General features: G+C 39.1%; 1 protein-coding gene across 13 annotated transcripts in view; it reads right to left on the bottom strand.

Annotated features, from left to right (window-relative positions):
* The window catches only part of adgrb1a (adhesion G protein-coupled receptor B1a), a 563,161-nt gene that overhangs the window by 90,585 nt on the left and 453,498 nt on the right, over nucleotides 1–19,078 (bottom strand). For all 13 annotated transcript variants that reach the window (XM_072569963.1, XM_072569962.1, XM_072569956.1 and 10 more), the window contains 2 exons: nucleotides 323–389; nucleotides 98–183 (listed from right to left, as the gene is read on the bottom strand). In XM_072569963.1, coding sequence (XP_072426064.1) covers nucleotides 98–183; nucleotides 323–389 — 153 coding nt within the window. The remainder of the gene's footprint in view (nucleotides 1–97; nucleotides 184–322; nucleotides 390–19,078) is intronic.

Genomic DNA, 19,078 nt, shown 5'->3' with positions numbered 1-19,078 from the left:
AGGAATAAATGACAATATTGCTTGTTTCTAATCAAGGAAATATGGTGAGTATCTTTCAAAGATAATAAAATGCTAGATGATGTATTTATAATCATACCCTGCCCGTTCCTTCAGTTTCTTATCTGTTATTCCATCTTTGGATACAAGTTTGTTAAATACCAGAATGCCAATAACCATGTTCACCTGTTGAAATAAAAATGTATAAACATAAAATATAGTTTTACGGTCAACAATTGGAGCTCCAAAATGCAACTTTTTTTTTCATTACTGTACTACTGAGACTGCAATAAATGGTAATGAAATGAGATTGGAAACTTGATACCAAAACAACAACGGCCGCAGGTCCCACAAAAGCATAGAGAAGACCACCTTCCAAGCTGAGCCAGCAACTGCAAGGAAACAATACAAATGCACAAGGTTAGATAAAGGTTCTGAAGAATGCAAATTGTCATGCATCTGCTTTTATGGCTGGACAGTCTAGTCTTTGATTAGAATGCCCACAAATGTTAAACTGTAAAGCAGACATCTGTATCTTTAGACCAAATTAAAATTTGAAATCACATTTATCCAAGTGTCACATGCAGTTCATTCACTAATGAGTTTTCCAATCAACTTACATCAACAGCAAAGTAAACCACATTTTGAGCCCAAATTTCCATGTTCTGGTTATCATCCCATATCCAATTTTGACCTCAGCAAATTATGACCACAGATGGTGTTAAAAGACAGACACATTTTGCAGGTATTATTCAAAATTAGTCAAAGCTAATGTGACACAAAATGAATATAAATGTCAACTTAAAAAAATAGCAAAAGCAAAGCAACAGATTGATGTAAGTGTAGCACAACTTCCATCACTTACAAGACAAGAATTAACCCCAACAGAAATCTCTGACATCTGAGAAATAGATCACTGAAACAAAAACAGCTTTTGTCCAACCTTTTCTACTCATACTAAATAGATGAATTCACAATAAATAGCAATGTAAAGGGGAAATAACATTAACACTGTATGAGGAGTCTGCTGATTGGTTTGGCAAGTGGACTAACAGAGAATGCACCAATCAGACAATGACTGACAATGAATTGTCAAGCTTTGTTTAAATTTGAAATCCAGCAAGCTAAGTCTGATTAGTCAAGGCATTCCCTTGAGGTAAAAAACATTGAAAATGGCTTTCATCTATTTTGCTGATTTGCAACAGGCACAGGATGTATACAGGTCTTTCTTCAATAATGTGTGTCTCATTAATGCAGATTTGCTATGACGCGATTGCCAATTGGGGACACTGTTTCTAAAGTGCAAACTCTTAAAGTGTGTATTGGTCATAACCTGATTCTGGTCCCATTAGTTAAAACGGTGCTGCTATTGCGCGATTTTCTGATAACACGAGGTTGCACGAGAATGGAACTATCCCGTGATATCAGAAGCAACAGTATGTTCTTTCTGCATATGTAGAAAACAGCACTTTGTATTCAGTGAATACAATGTCTATTCAGTATGTATTCACCTACACTCCGGTGTACACAGGCATGAAAACACTGTCAGCCAGATTGACAATCCTAAATTGGTCATCTTCTTCATAGGTAAAGAATTATTTAGGAAATGTTGTCCAATTGAGACATGTTCAGTACCTTGTTGTCCCTATCCCAGGACTGTTGATGGGGATGGTGTCAAAGAAGCTGCACTTTCAGTTCACTTTTGGCTCAAGGAGTTGGGGGAGTTTTTCTCCTTACCGTCCTTGTCCAGGGAGTGTTTGATGGGGACAATATTGAGGGATATTTATTAGCAGTTTATTTTTAGTTTGATGAGTCGAGTGAGCTCAATTTTGTATTTAACTCCATGCTGTTCCTGTCCCAGGATGGGAACAGTATTGAGAGAATTTCGATTTCTGTTTATTTGTTGTTTAACAAAGTATACTGCTTGATGTGATCCACCAGTCTTTTGGGCGTACGGTCTACACCTCAACATCATACAGTACTTAATTCACCTGCCACTATATTTACTTGTGAGATAATCAGGACATCTTTTTGAATTAATGGCAGAATGCTGTTGATGATGAACACCATTCCTGTTGCGACTCCATAGTAGCAGCAAGAAACAGCTACTTCACCTGTTGCTCAAACTTTTCAGAGGCCACAGACGAGATACTTTTCAAGACCAAAAGTGACGACCTTCGGCCCGTTTGTGAGTTTGCATGATGATCAGCAAGAAATGATGGATTAACCTATGGATGGTTTTAACACACATTCTTTTAACATCAGCCTCTCATGGTCTGAAAATAGCCTCAGGACCTATTTACAAGGTTGTCAATGAGGCCATTCTTATATACATAGGACTGTAGGAATGCTGATATGTTTATTGACCAGTTAAGGTAGGGGTATCGTAGACAGGAACGGAGAATCTCCTGGCCGATTTCCCACTGAGGGCACGAAGGAAAGAGAGCTAGCTGATTTGATGGCACCCTTTTAATGGTAAATATAAAGAAAAGGTGCAGTCTATTAAGTTATGTAAATAGCACGTACACATTCTGTGCCTGTTTCGATTCTACAAAAGAGGGGATGGTCTTCTCTACTTCATTTCTCAAGCAATGCTTTTACCAATCAAAATGAACCTGCCTGTTTTTAAAATTTAAATAAAGCTCAGCAGTTAATTGTCAGCCATCATTTAAGTGTTGCAAATTCCCTGCCATTACCTCTACCAATCAAATTCCACTTGCCAACTAATCAACACTCTCCTCTCCAACAGTATATATAAATGTTGATTTTGGCTTGCACCGGCACTTCTTATAAATTGTCCTGATGAGCAGAAGATGAAAATCTTCAACAAAGATGATTCCTTATTCAGCAATACTTAAATTATATTGTATCAAACAACTATTTAAAAAGTAGTTAGATAGGAATGTAACTTTAATATATGGACATTAAATATCTCATCCTTGGTGCCAAAGACAAAAATGCACATTTGCAGAATTCGTAATAAGGAGTAATAAACTAAAAAGGACATCAAATTTTAACAGGATGACAATGGAATTGGGGCAAATCAACTAGAAAATGATTACTGACAAAGAAATAGAACAACAATGAGAAACACTCAGAATGTGGCTAAAGTCCAAGAGAAATATACCTCACACCAAAAAATTAACCAATGGATGAACTAAAAGAAATACACTCCAAATACATTGATGACAAAGAAGAACATGACAAAAATCAAAAATGGTTCACAGACAAGTCGAAAGAGAAACTACGAAATTAAATGAGCATGGAATAACAACATACATAAGTTCAAAAAAGAACACAACAGATAAATTCACAGATAATGCCAGAAATATTACGTAACTACTTGGCCTCAGTGTTTCCAAATTGGACTTGACATTAAAAGTAGAGATTCAAAAGCATACAAAAGTATTTAACAGAGAAATTAAAAAGAAGATTGATCTACCAGTTAAACTTAGGATAAAACCATTGATCTGGATGAATTACATCTACGCATATCAAAGTGAAAGAAGAAGTAGTGGCCAGACATGTAAACATATCATTAAAAGAGAGAATAGTGTCAGATGACCCTCAGGCAACTGATGGCATTCCTACCTAGAAAATGGGAGATACAACACATTTAGGGAACTGATTCCTATTCAACTCCAGTCTCTTGAGAATTTTCTTACCCAAGAGGAAGTTAACTTAGTGCAGTCTATAAATGCAAACAAATGGTTTGGATTGTTTATTCCATACTGCTGCAGCCTTCTTCAAGTTCAAAGTGAGCAGATTGCTGAAAGAATTGAAGATCTCTTACATTTCCTTTACAAGCCCTGTGATTACCACTACAATGGCAGTTGAGAAGTAATGGAAAAACCCAAGTTTCACTCTGCAGATTCACACATGAAGAGTGAGTTTGTGTGGGCAAAATTTGGGAGCATCACCAGGACACAACCAAGTATGAGGATGAATAAAAATTCCATTAGGAGAAAAGAAAATTGCTAAGATTAAATTAGATTCTCTGCAGTGGGGAAACAGGCCCTTCAGCCCAAAACCAATCCTCTGAAGAATAACCCACCCAGAACCATTTCCCTCTGACTAATGCACTGAACACTACAGGCAATTTAGCATGGCCAATTCACCTGACCTGCACATCTTTGGACTGTGGGAGGAAACCCACGCAGACACAGAGAGAATGTGCAAACTCCACATAGACAGAGAGCCAAGGCTGGAATCAAACATGGGTCTCTGGTGCTGTGAGGCAGCAGTGCTAACCACTGAGCCACCATGCCGTCTAGTACAGGGACAGGTTACACAATCTGGGGAAGCCTGCCTAAAGTTATAATTCTAACAAGTTAATATGACATCACTTGTGAACTTCACACTTCAGAAAGTTAAGTCCAAGAGTTCTCCTTTTTTTTCTCCAATAATTGGAAGTGTTTACTGCAATATTTGTTAAGAAATAAATCAACCTGCTAATAAAGATTAATGGGAAACCATTATAATTAATAACATTTGTTTATTAATTAAGTATAGGTTGGCAAAGCAACTCTAATGCCAAGTCTGATAAAGAAACTCATTACTCAAATTCAGGAGCAAATCTATAAGAATGATGAATAAAGTGCTATTCGTTGATGAAGCTCAGATATTTAAACCAAAATTTAAAATCAGCATTCAGCAAATAATTTACCATAAATTGACAACACAATCTGTTTTCTAGTAAGTATAAAGCTAAGGGAATTAATTGTGATGAAAATTTTAATTCATCAGTACTTTTTCATTGTTTTCCCAACTGGGATTTTTTAAACAAACAAAAGTCTGCAGGATGGAAATAATAATTGATATTTAACCTTTGTGCAAGGAAGCCCCTAAACACAATTTATATAATCCAATAGTGTGCACACAGGACTACTTTTAGTAAATACCCATAAATGTTACATTTAAGATTACGATTGGCTATGAAAGCTGTCCAGGATACCATTATTTAAATATATTTTCCCTCTTTCATTTGCCGCTCTGGAGCAAATATACTCCATTTTCCCAAAATTAGTCCTGTCTTGTAGCAGGACTGGAGTGGTAAGTTGAGCTTGCTAATTTAATTTGGATATGATGCTCCTTCACATAATTAAGCAGCTTTCTAACACCCACGGTCAATGACTGCATGTAAACAATGACTGTTTTGCTAATGCATCATACAGCTGGTACCAAATCAGATTGGTAGAGACATTTCCATGCAGAATGTATCCACAAGTGATGATTGACAGTTAACTGCCAGAATTGTGCAACTCATGCACTCTCCATAGTAAAGCATCCACCAAAGTTTACTTGCCAGTCAGCACTCTCCTCTCATAAAATATACAAAGGAACTTTGATTATCTGAACAGCACAGGCAGGGAGTATTTTGTGCAAATAATCGAAAGTTCAGATAATTAAATCCCAGACAACACAGTTTAGCCCAGCATCGGGATATTGCGATCATTTCCGGATAATCTGAAATTCAGATAATCAAATGCTGGATATTCGAGGTTCCTCTGTACATGTTGGTTGAGCCCTCATACTTCTAAATTTGCAAACTGTCCTGATGAATGCAAGATGAGAAGCTTTGATAAAATGTTTCTTTTATAAACAATACTCAAGGAGGTCTTTCTCTACTCAGAAGGTTGCAAATCTATGGAATTCTCAACTACAAACAGTTGTGCACGCACCATTGTTGAATAAAGAAGGAGATAGATTGTTGGTCTCTCATTGAATGGAATTTGGAGAACAGACAAAAAAGTGGGATTTATACTGATTCTTAGTCATAGTCATTGTGAGAATAAACGTTGGAGCAGGGGCAAGAGACTGTGAAGCTGACTCTTGATCCTATACCTTGCATTCTTATTTCTGGATCTATTGCGTGTCATGAGGTCATTGGAAAGGTTCACAGTGAGATCATGGAAGAGAATGCATTTATTCACAATGAGGTAAATGGAAACATCCACAGGAAGATCATGGAAGAGAATGCATTTATTCATAAATGGTCAACAAGAATGAGAGCAGGCAGACAGAAGATTACATGATGATAGCAAGGTCAACTTTAAATGTAGCTTGGATACCATACAGAGGCATTCTGGTCCACTTTCACCAAAAGCAGAATTTTTCCAACATTAGTATAGCACGCATCGCAAAGTTTGAGTACAACTGAGGTAAACCATTGATTCCCAATGAATAAAATTTCTGATCTAAGTACGTCTCCTTTATCCACTCTGTTCAATGTTCAATGGATCTGTTCAATGAATCAGTTATCATCGTTCCTTGACAGTCAGGTCCGTATTTTAGAAATCTTGCCACTTCTGTAATTACTCTGCTCTTTGTATGGTTTTCATTTTGACTCAGTGATGAATAAATGATTTAAATTTTCCATGGTGCAAAGAGTGGCAATTTTTCATTTCGTAATTCTCAAATACCTACATTCAACATTGTATTCCTTGGCCAACATGATTTGCAATTTTTCTGACAGGACTTTTTAAACATTCATAGACCACATTTAGCACTGTTCATTTTGATGCGAGCTAAATGTGTTTCTGCTGCATAAATATAGTTTATGAGAGCTCCAACTGTGCTTCAGAAAGCTATTCTCAGGCAATAAAATGGACATAAATCCAACCAGCAAGAATATTCAGAAGAATGCAATAAAGTCCAAGGCTAGTAGTTCATGGCGAACACTTGTCCCATTCCAGAAATGCTCAAGAACAAAAGATACAAAGAAAGGAATATGGTGTTGCACTAACAATGAGGTTAAACAGAAGCAATTAAGGAACAGAGCATGAAGCCATTTTGTTATTTTTAGAATGATCTTTAGGTGAGTTTTATTTCACAATAAACTTCCACATCAAAGCTAACATTGAGCTTAACAGCTCAATAGGCCAATTGCAACAGATATCCAGCTTTTTTTGACCACCTTTGTTGAATATGTGTACATAAAACAATATACAATAGAATAACTTATCAATCTGACACAGGTAAAAGGCCCAAATCATAAATTTTCCAATTAAGCGTCAAAGTAAGGCGATATGCTGTATTTAGCACCACTTCCACAAAGTATTGGTGGAGGTTGAAGTCATATTCACAAGATAAATAACAGAAATAGGTTTAAGTAAAAGATAATAAAACTAAAATGAATGAATGATTTACATCCTTGTCAAGCTCATAATATCAAAAAGCAAATAAATCCGTGATTTCAGATGACACATACCCCTGACGGAGAAGGAAGGGGAATTGTGAGGGAGTGCTCATAGGGTGAATACTGTGGAAACCTTAGTACTTGTGCCATTTTCAAAACAGACTCAGGTAGCTTCAAAAATATTAGTCCCAAAGGATGGTGAAGGCGGCGTTTGGTGTGCTTTCCTTCATTGGTCAGAGTATTGAGTACAGGAGTTGGGAAGTTATGTTGCAGCTGTACAGACATTGATTGGGCCACTGTTGAAATATTCTGTGCAATTCTATGCAATTCTGGTTTCCTTCTTATCAGAAAGATGTTGCGATACTTAGAGTCATAGAGTCAGAGATGTACAGCATGGAAACAGACCCTTCGGTCCAACCCGTCCATGCCGACCAGATATCCCAACCCAATCTAGTCCCACCTGCCAGCACCTGGCCTATATCCCTCCAAACTCTTCCTATTCATATACCCATCCAAATGCCTTTTAAATGTTGCAATTGTGCCAGCCTCCACCACATCCTCTGGCAGCTCATTCCATACACGTACCACCCTCTGCATGAAAAAGTTACCCCTTAGGTCTCTTTTATATCTTTCCCCTCTCACCCTAAACCTATGTCCTCTAGTTCTGGACTCCCTGACCCCAGTGAAAAGACTTTGCCTATTTATTCTATCCATGCCCCTCATAATTTTATAAACCTCTATAGATTAACCCTCAGCCTCCGACGCTCCAGTGAAAACAGCCCCAGCCTGTTCAGCCTCTCCCTGCAGCTCAGATCCTCCAACCCTGGCAACATTCTTGTAAATCTTTTCTGAACCCTTTCAAGTTTCACAACAGCTTTCTGATAGGAAGGAGACCAGAATTGCACACAATATTCCAACAGTGGCCTAACCAATGTCCGATACTGCTGCAATGTGACCTCCCAACTCCTGTACTCAATACCCTGACTAATAAAGGAAAGCATACTAAACGCCTTCTTCACTATCCTATCTACATGCGACTCCACTTTCAAGGAGCTATGAACCTGCACTCCAAGGTCTCTTTGTTCAACAACACTTCCTAGGACCTTACCATTAAGTGTATAAGTCCTGCTAAGATTTGCTTTCCCAAAATGCTGCACCTCGCATTTACCTGAATTAAACTCCATCTCCACTTCTCAGCCCATTGGCCCATCTGGTCCAGATCCTGTTGTAATCTGAGGTAACCCTCTTCACTGTCCACTACACCTCCAATTTTGGTGTCATCTGCAAACTTACTAACTGTACCTCTTATGCTCGCATCCAAATCATTTATATAAATGACAAAAAATAGAGGGCCCAGCACCGATCCTTGTGGAACTCCACTGGTCACAGGCGTCCAGTCTGAAAAACAACCCTCCAGCACCACCCTCTGTCTTCTACCTTTGAGCCAGTACTGTTATCCAAATGGCTAGTTCTCCCTGTATTCCATGAGATCTAACCTTGCTAATCAGTCTCCCATGGGGAACCTTGTCGAATGCCTCACTGAAGTCAATATAGATCACATCTACTGTTCTGCCCTCATCAAGCTTCTTTGTTACATTTTAGATTAGATTAGATTAGATTACTTACAGTGTGGAAACAGGCCCTTCGGCCCAAGTCCACACCGACCCGCCGATGCGCAACCCACCCAGGCCCATTCCCCTACTTCTTCAAAAAACTCAATCAAGTTTGTAAGACATGATTTCCCATGCACAAACCCATGTTGACTATCCCGAATCAGTCCTTGCCTTTCCAAATACATGTACATCATGTACCTCAGGATTCCCTCCAACAACTTGCCCACCACCGAGGTCAGGCTCACTGGTCTATAGTTCCCTGGCTTGTCCTTACCACCCTTCTTACACAGTGGCACCATGTTTGCCAACCTCCAGTCTTCCGGCACCTCACCTGTGACTATCGATGACACAAATATCTCAGCAAGAGGCCCAGCGATCACTTCTCTCGCTTCCCACAGAGTTCTCAGGTACACCTGATCAGGCCCTGGGGATTTATCCACCTTTGACCGTTTCAAGACTTCCTCCTCTGTAATCTGGACATTTTGCAAAATGTCACCATCTATTTCCCTACAGTCTATATCTTCCAAATCCTTTTCCACAGTAAATACTGATGCAAAATATTCATTTAGTATCTCCCCCATTTTCCGTGGCTCCACACAAAGGCCGCCTTGCTGATCCTTGAGAGGCCCTATTCTCTCCCTCGTTACTCTTTTGTCCTTAATATATTTGTAAAACCCTTTGGATTCTCCTTAATTCTATTTGCCAAAGCTATCTCATGTCCCTGTATTGCCCTCCTGATTTCCCTCTTAAGTATACTCCTACTTTCTTTATCCTCTTAAGGATTCACTCGATCTATCCTGTTTATACCTGACATATGCTTCCTTCTTTTTCTTAACCAAATGCTCAATTTCTTTAGTCATCCAGCATTCCCTATACCTACCAGCCTTCCCTTTCACCCTGACAGAAAAGATCCACAAGGATGTTGCCAGGGATGGAAGATTTGAACTATCAGGAGAGGTTAAATAGGCAGGGCTGTTTTCCCTGGAACATTGGAGGCGGAGGGTGACCTTATGGAGGCTATAAAATCATGAGGATAAATAGACAAAGTATTTTCCCTGGCGTGGGGGAGTCCAGAACTAGAGGGCATCGGTTTAGGATGAGAGGGGAAAGATATAAAAGAGAACTAAGGGGCAACCTTTTACATGCAAAGCGTAGTACGTGTATGGTTTGAGCTGCCAGAGAAAGTGGTGGAGGCTGATACAATTGCAACATTTAAAAGGCATCTGGATGGGTATATGAATAGGAAGGGTTTGGAGGGATATGGGCTGGGTGCTGGCAGGTAGGACTACATTGGGTTGAGTTATCTGGTCGGTATGAACAAGTTGGACTGAAGGGTCTGTTTCCATGCTGTACATCTCTATGACTTCACTAGTTGCATGAAAGAAATGGATCTAATTATCAGGCGCAAATGTGGCAATTAATTTGTTGATAATAGCCTAATATAAGGTAGAAAAACACAATCAGGTCCTGCTTCACCTCACCAATGACAAATCAGGAGGAATGCAGAAAACTTGTCATAGTGCATTTTAATTTACATGAAATGGTTTCCTCAAAATTCCGCATGAAAAGATAAGATGGAAGCATCGAAGTGGCAGAGTTAGATCTGATGATCAGCAAGAAGGGAGGGTATTTTTTGCCTTTGCTTGTCTACATTTCCAATAAAGGATCCGCAGTGAAGCAAAAACAACTTCAAATGGAATTCCCTGCCATTATTTCAGATAACTCTGCAGTTCGGGCAATGAGACTTCTAAAATACAAACAGTTAAGTGTTTTTTGTACAAAGAGTGATCAATGTGCGTAATGGACTTCCAATTAGTATGAAGAAGGTGAAAACCTTACAACATTCAACCAATCAGCAGGTCCTCTGATGGAGGGGTTTAGGGGTTGGTGGTGTCATCGAATTTTCAGCAGCATAGATGGGCTAGGATGGAACTCATTATTCTTCATACAGAAGACTTTCTAAAAAGTATCATTAAATCCCACGTTAATTTAACACATCCATTTTACAGGACAAGATGAAACCATAGGACTCCAAAATCTTGCTAAAATGCGTATGGAGCAAATCTACTTAAAGAATTGAATTATCCAAATTTCTATGAGGGTAAAAGGGATATTTATTTTTCTTAGTACTGACTGCTAAATTGTTGATTCATTTCATGCAACATGTTGAAAAGTTTGCTCTGAACTTACTTACTTGAATTAATGTCAATTTTCATTCAAACTAATTTCAAAATGTGAAGAAAATATATAAAAAAATATATCATCCACACCAATCTGAAACTTGCTGGAGCATTTTAATGTAAAAATGCTGCTGCTAACTGAGCAGCAGGTATTCACTGGCTGTTGGCAAGCAGGTCAAAGCCATTCCACTAAATATTTAATGCATTTAAGCTCTAACTCATAAAATCACACAGCTGGACATAAATACAGGAACTACACAAGCACAAATTTAAATATCTGAAAGTGCGCACATGCACAATTTTCTAAAACTCAACCTGAGAATTATGTATCTTGCTCTAAGGATCCTGTGTGAAAACAAATTCACATGTATTTCCCCTTGGATTTGGTTGCATGAAGCAGTTCATGTAAATTACTGCTTTCATTGTATTATTCAAACATAGCCACATTAAACTTTTAAGAAAATTGTAATTCCAATAAATATTCTCTGCATTTTTCTGTAAAAGATGATAAATGGCTTTCTTTCACAAACTTGAGAGACTGTTTTATAGGCTTTAAGATATGTTTGAGAACTTTCTTTACTGTAGGATATTGGGGGCATCTTACTGGCACACAAGTTATAGATAGTTAAATAAAATAAGACAATTTAGCACTGTTGTTGGTGGTGGTGGGGGAGAGGGTGTGGTGTAATGTTAGCCATTGTTCTTCTTCAAACACTGCCATGTGATCTTTTACATCCACCTGAGTTAGCAGAAAGGTTCTTGGTTTGACAAGTCTTCTGAAAGACATTACCTCCAACTGTGTTGCACTCCCTCACTATTGCAATGCATTGTAAACTTGAAATATGTGCCAGGTTAGGGTTTGAGCTAATAAACTGCTACAGAGACAAGAGCACTATTACTGCATCAAGGCTGATAGCAGGACAGGAACAATGTTAAGTAATTAAAAAGTACAAAGTCAGTGAAATAAACATTCACCTTAAGAAGTGACTCAAAATGGACAGAGTTGAAATAGCCACCTGTAATAGACAGTGCCAGATATTCAGTTCCATTACAGTCCATGGAATTATGAATCAAATTCTGCACAGAACAGATAATTGATTCACTGCAACCTGTTTTGCCCCACAATCCAAGTTTCTTACCTATTATCTTTTAATAACACGAAGAGCCTGGAAAAATATCTAAGCAGCATTTTTGATTGAAAAGCAAGCATAACTGTTGAACATTTGAAATCTAAACTAAAACAGGAATCCGTTGATGAGCATGTGTGTATTGACATCACTTTTGACTTTTTCTGATTCTAGTATTACAAAGTCGTGTAATAACAGTGCTTCTTCACAAAGTTAAAATATCTCACACATTTCTGCAATAATGGGGAAATGTTCAAACCATCTTTTAAATAACACTAAAGCTCAAAGTGTCTGAACAACAACAAAATATGCACACACATGGCAAATGCACTGGGATGAACCTTTGGAGGAATAACATTATCACACAACATAATCTAAATAGTGCTGCTTTGAGATGTTGTGAGAGCAGAGGGGCTTGGAGGTTGTATAGTCACAAATCTGAAGTTGGCAAATCCAATTGTATATGAGTGACATTTTTCAGATAGTTGACAGACCTCCACACTCCCCTGAAATAAAGTTGGTAGCCAGCGGAAAGATTGATAGGTGTTGCACATTCAGTTAAACAAAAGTATGTACCTCTCAATGAGGTAAAGTAAATGTAAAGTCACCACTGTCCTGGAGGACCATAAAGCTGCTCTCTCATTTGCGAGAGGTGACTGGTAACAGTTTAATCTGAGGATCACCATAACTCATGCAAGGGGAGAGTTTGAAAAGAGGATTCTCAACCGGTAAAGCTCAGTAAGCCGAATGGCTGATTTGTGAGACAGAGTGATGCCAACAGTGTAGCTTCAATTCCTATTCTGTTTGAGGTTACCACTAAGGTTCTCAACCTCACCCCTTGTCTGAGGTGTGGCAACCTTCAGGTTAAACTCAGGGACAATGATGACTTTACCATGGGGTAGGTTTGCTGCCACTATTCTCTTTAAGTATAGAGATCTATGGGAAATGCTTGTTCTAGTAGGGAGAAAATAATATTTCCTGGCATAACAAGAAGAGAATCTTGTATTGAACAGAAGAGGTTGATTGCATGTTACCAACTAGTTACGGGTTATGTTGTCATGATAGACCTTGTTACAGACATCATGAGAAAGGCCTGGATGCTAGGTCTTATTCCTCCAACATCCCAAACTATTCCACCCACAGTTCTAAATGACATCATCACAGTGGATACTACTTCTGGCACCCCTCAGTATGAACCCTTCAGACCCACGCGCGACAATGTTTCACGATATGTTATTATTTTTCTTTTACTTGGAACCTTGAGTTCTGCAGTGGTCAGAACCAAGCACAGTTTTAAGTTGGATTTCTATTTCTACCTTGCATGGCTTAAGAAGGAAAAGATTTAGCTTTAGTTCTGAGCTTCGTGTGAGAGCTATCTGGATATGTGTTTAAATGTTGAAATGAGGCTTTTGAAAGAAAAATCTTCAGGCGGAATTGTTGTGTTCTAGTTAACAATTAGTAGAACAGACAAAGAGATTGTTGATAAGAAATAGCCCAAAAAGATGTTAACATAAATTTTTGATTTATAGACGATGAAGCCATCCAAAAGGACAGTGAGTGTCCAGGATTATTTCAGATAGAAGCAATTCAGTGAGAAAGAGCAGCAGTGCAGTTTAGCAGTCTCCAGAACAATCAGTGCAGGAGAAAAGAAGCCATGAGTGGTTTAATGTCATGAAATGATGGGCTCAAAAAAAACTTAAAAATCACACAACACCAGGTTATAGTCCAACAGATTTATTTGGAAGCACTAGTTTTCAGAGCACTGCTCCTTAATCAGGTGGTTGCAGAGAATAAGATTGTAAACTTTTGCTATAAATTCTGTGTCTTACAATGTGATGTAACTGAAATGGTATATTGAAAAAGACCCGGATTGTTTGTTAAGTCTGTCATCTGTTAGAATGACCATGTTGTCTTCAGTTCCTTCATATGTAAATCTCCAAACTTTTTTTAAGTTAAAAGTCAAAAACTTCTTTAAAAGTTAAAAAAAGTTAAAAGTTTAAAACGTTTAAAGCAAGTTTTGCAATTTAAATATTAAAAAACTGAAACTAACATGGTCATTCTAAAAGATGAGAGACTTAACTAACATGGTCATTCTAAAAGATGAGAGACTTAACAAACAATCCAGTCTTTTTCAATATGTAATTTCAGTTACATCACACTGTAAACTTTTGCCTTAAATTCTGTGTCTCACAATCTTATTCTCCACAATCACCTGATGAAGGAGCAACACTCCGAAAGCTAGTGCTTCCAAATATACTTGTTGGACTATAACCTGATATTGTGTAATTTTTAACTTTTGTACACCCCAGTCCAACACTGGCATCTCCAAATCAAAAAAACATGTTGGGTTATTAATCCTCTCCAAACTCAGAATGACAGAGACAGATTAGATTTTTTTTAGATTAGATTACTTACAGCGTGGAAACAGGCCCTTCGGCCCAACAAGTCCACACTGACCCTCTGAAGAGCAACCACCCAGACTTATTCCCGTACATTTACCCCTTCACCTAACACTACGGGCAATTTAGCATGGCCAATTCACCTAACCTGCACATTTTTGGACTGTGGGAGGAAACCGGAGCAGCCAGAGGAAACCCACGCAGACACGGGGAGAATGTGCAAGCTCCACACAGACAGTTGCCTGAGGTGGGAATTGAACCCGGGTCTCTGGCGCTGTGAGGCAGCAGATGATATCACAATTTCCTTTCAGTAAAAAAGGATCACAAGAATGTATTTACCCCATATAATGTAAGATGCACCAGAAGAACCTCAATAAATGAAAATAGCAATGAAAATATATATTTTTTGGAAACATACTTGAGAAAGAAATGAGACCACCTGGCAGTGACTGGTAAAATTGTCAGCAACAAAGCAAGAAGACAAAGTGGGGAATATGCAAAGACTTTATGAAACAGATTAGGAATAATATTTCAGAGAAATACCAAGATATTTGCTGCTATCGAGGATCATGAAATGTGGAAGATCATAATGCTGCAAAATATGATGGCTGAAGAAAATTGGTGTTCACAAGCTCAGTATTGTGGTTTTGGGTTTAGAGGAAAAAAATCTGTACATTTTTTCAGAAGATTAATTCAATGGTGCAAAGTCTATGGCAATTATGCTCCAAATAACATACTTGTAGGTTACGTGAATGGTTTAAGGTATGCAACATTTAACGGACTAAACGTTCAGCGCTACCAAGGAATGTTCACATCATAGAATAACGGAGGACAAATAACCAGCCTATCATGACTCCATCAGCTCTCGAAATGGATACAATGACATAGTGCCATCCTCCCATCTTTCCCTACTGCCCTGCACATGACATTTTTTTTAAACAGAGCAATCTATCGCCCTCTTGAATGCCTCAAGGGAACAAGCTTCTACACACACTTCAAGGCAGTGGAAAATGGTTTGTGGTTTGGAGTGGAGCTTGCAGGTGGTGGCATCCCCATGTATCTTCTGTCCTTTAAGATGGCAGAAGTTGTGCATTTGGAAGGTACTTTCTGAAGCCTTGGTGAGTTCTTCCAGTGCAGTTTATAGATGGTACACAGTGGTGGAAGAAGCTACAGTTCAAAGGATTAGAAGAGGTGCCAATCAAGTGTGCTTTGTTCGAACTAGAAGATGTCTAGCTTCTTGAGTGCTGTTGGAACTGCAACTATCTAGTCAAGTGTAACGTTTTGAATCGGATTGAGACATATTAAAATCTAATAAAGATTGATGGACAAATGCGGGGAGGATGTTTTTCCAGGTTGGAGAGTCTAAAATCAGGGCACACCTGGATATAGGGTAGAGTATTTAGGTCTGAGATGATGAAACATAGATGTAGGTTTGCTCGCTAAGCTGGAAGGTTCATCTCCAGATGTTTTATCAGCATACTAGGTAACATCTTCAGTGTGCCTTTGGATAAAGCAAAGCTGATGTTTCCTGCTTTCTATTTGTATGTTTGGGTTTCCTTGGGTTGGTGATGTAACTTCCAGTGGTGATGTCATTTCCTGTTCTTTTTCTCAGGAAGTGGTAAATGGGGTCCAAGACAATGTATTTGTTGATAGAGTTCCAGTTGGAATGCCATGCTTCTAGGAATTCTCATGCATGTCTCTGTTTGGCTTGTCCTAGAGTCAATGTGTTGTCCAGTTGAAATGGTGTCCTTCCTTTTCTGTATGTAAGGATCTTAGTGAGAGAGGATCATGTCATTTTGTGGCTAGTTGAGGTTCATGTATCCTGGTGGCTAGTTTTTTGCCTGTTTGTCCAATGTAGTGTTTGTTACAGTTCTTGCATGATATTTTGTAAATGATATTAGTTTTGCTTGTTGTCTGTATAGGCTCTTTCAAGTTCATTAGCTGCTGTTTTAGTGTGTTGGTGGGTTTGTGGGCTACCATGATGCCAAGGGGTCTGAGTAGTCTGGCAGTCATTTCCAAGATGTCTTTGATGTAGGGGAGAGTGGCTAGGGTTTCTGGACATGTTTTGTCTGCTTGTTTTGGTTTGTTGCTGAGAAATTGGCAGACTTGGTGTTCATTGTACAGGTGATTTTCCTCTGCTCTGCCTAGTTCCTCTGTGCTGCAATGTGTGTGGTGGCTCGTTGAAATAAGATCCTGATGCAGCTTCATTTGTGGCTGTTGGGATAATTGCTTCTGTAGTTCAATATTTGGTCTGTATGTGTTGTTTTCCTGTAGACGCTGGTTTGAAGTTCCCAGTGACTATTCGCTCTACTGGGACATCTAGGAATGACAGTTTTTAGTTGTTTTCCTCCTCTTTATTAGAAATACAGAAATAGGCTCACTGAAGATGTTACCTAGTATGATGACAAAATGTCTGAAAATGAACCTTGCTGCTCAGCAAGCAAACCTACATCCAGAACATCAACCTGAGCTACACATCTTCTCAAAACATGAGCAAACATTTCTTCACTCAAGTGTTAATGAACCTAAGAATTCTCTATCATTGGAGGATGTGAAAGCTCAAACATTTAATCTATTCAAGAAAGTGATTGATACCTTTTTAGATATTAATGGCATCAGGCACATAGGGAAAAAGTGGGATTGAGATACAGGATTAGCCATGACTTTTAATGAATGGCAGAGCAGATTCATAGAGCTACATGCCCTACTTCTGCTCCTAGTTTCTAAGTGCATTTCATTATACACCTGACTTGTACCTTATAGATAGTGGGTATGCCTTTAGCAGTCAGGAGTTGAGCCTTTCACTGTGGAAGTTCCAACCTGATACTTTTTTTTTGTTGTTAACAGTATTTACATGGCAGGTTCTGACATGTATCTGGTCAATGATAAGCCACAGGATTTTGATGATGGGGAATTCGGCGAAGGTCATGTTATTTAATATTAAGGGGAGACAATTGAATACCGCTTGGTAAGGATGGTCAGTGTCTGGTAATTTTGCAGCATTTTTTTATTCATTCATGGTATGTGGGTGTCGCTGGCTCAGCCAGGATGGATTGCTCGTTCCGAGTTGCACTTGAGAAGGTAGTAGCGAACTGCCTTCATGAACCGCTGCAGACCACCTGCTGCAGGTTGACCCACAAAGCCATTAGGGAGGAAATTCTTGAATGCTATTTGCCACTTGTCAGTCCAAGCCTACATATTGTCTAGGTCTTGCTACATTTCAAACTGGACAGCTTCGTGAATTGGTGCTTAATACTGTGCAATCATCTGCAAATATCGTTACTTCTGATCTCATGATGGATGGCCACTGGTGAAGGAGCTGCAGATGGTTAGGCATCAAATATTACCCTGGGAACTCCTGAACAAATGCCCTGTGGCTGGATAATTGCCATCCACTTATACAGCCTTCCTTTGTTGTTCCAGGCAACACCGTGATCAGTAGAGAATTTTTTTCACTGATTTCTATTGACACCGACTTTACTCAGACTCTTTGATGCCATATTTGATCAAATGCTGCCTTGATATCAAGTCCAGTTATCCTCACTTCAGATCCTTTGGCCATGTTGGATCCAGGCGGTAAGAAGGTTAGGAACTGAGTAAACCCTGCCAGATCATCGGTGAGCAGAATATTTTTCAGCAAGTCTCATGCGATAGTACTGTTGATAATGCCTTTCATCATTTGGCTGATGATTGAGAGAGGACTGATGCAATGTTAATTGGGGAGTTTGGAGTTGCCCTTTTTTGTGAAGATGAACAAGTCTTCAGTACAACTGCATAATGCCGGCTGGGTCACAGACCTCGCAGACCAGTCCCTTCAGCCATTTCTTGAAATCATGTTAAGCAAATTGAATTGGCTGAAAACTGCATCTGTGATGCTGGGGTGACTGGTAAAGATGAGGTCAGGTATATTTCTGGTTCCTTTACTAGCTGCTGCAGCCTCTAGTGGAGGCTGAGATGGGATATCTGCTCCAGAGAAGATGGATGCAAATACTTCAGGGTCTCATGTTTTGCAATTATGTGCTGAATACCCCCATTACTGAGGATGGATGTATTTATGAATGTCCTCCTTCAGTGAGCTGTTATACTGCCCATCACCATTAATAACTGAATGAGGTAGGACTGCAGAATTTTGATCTGATCCTTTGGTTGTGAGATTGCTTAGCCATGTCATTATGTTGCTTGGCATACACTAAGCTCTGTGTTGCCTGGTGCTGTTCCTGACATGCCTTCCTGCACTCTTTATTGAGCCAGAGTTGGTCCCGGGTGGGATGATAATGATTGAGTGAATAATACGCTAGGCCATTAGGTTACAGACTGGGGTTGAATATAATTCTATTGTTGCTGATGGCCCACAGAACACCATGGATGCCCAGATGCAAATTGCTAGATCTGTATGAAATCTGTCCCAATCAGCACAGTGAAAGTCTCACACATCACGATGGAGGGAATCCCCAATGTGAAGCTGGGAAATTGTCTCCACAAGAAACGATCAAACCAACAGACACTATCATAAACAGATGTAAGTGATACAGATAGATTGGTAAAGATGAGGTCAGGTATATTTCTGGTTTCTTTACTCGTTGCTGCAGGCACAGCCTAATAATTATATCCTCTGGGACTCAGC

Source organism: Chiloscyllium punctatum, chromosome 5 (assembly GCF_047496795.1).
Source record: "Chiloscyllium punctatum isolate Juve2018m chromosome 5, sChiPun1.3, whole genome shotgun sequence".
In the NCBI taxonomy this organism is placed as follows: Eukaryota; Metazoa; Chordata; class Chondrichthyes; order Orectolobiformes; family Hemiscylliidae; genus Chiloscyllium; species Chiloscyllium punctatum.
The sequence above is the reverse complement of the archived record's forward strand: the minus strand, read 5'-3'. Positions and strand labels throughout refer to the sequence as shown.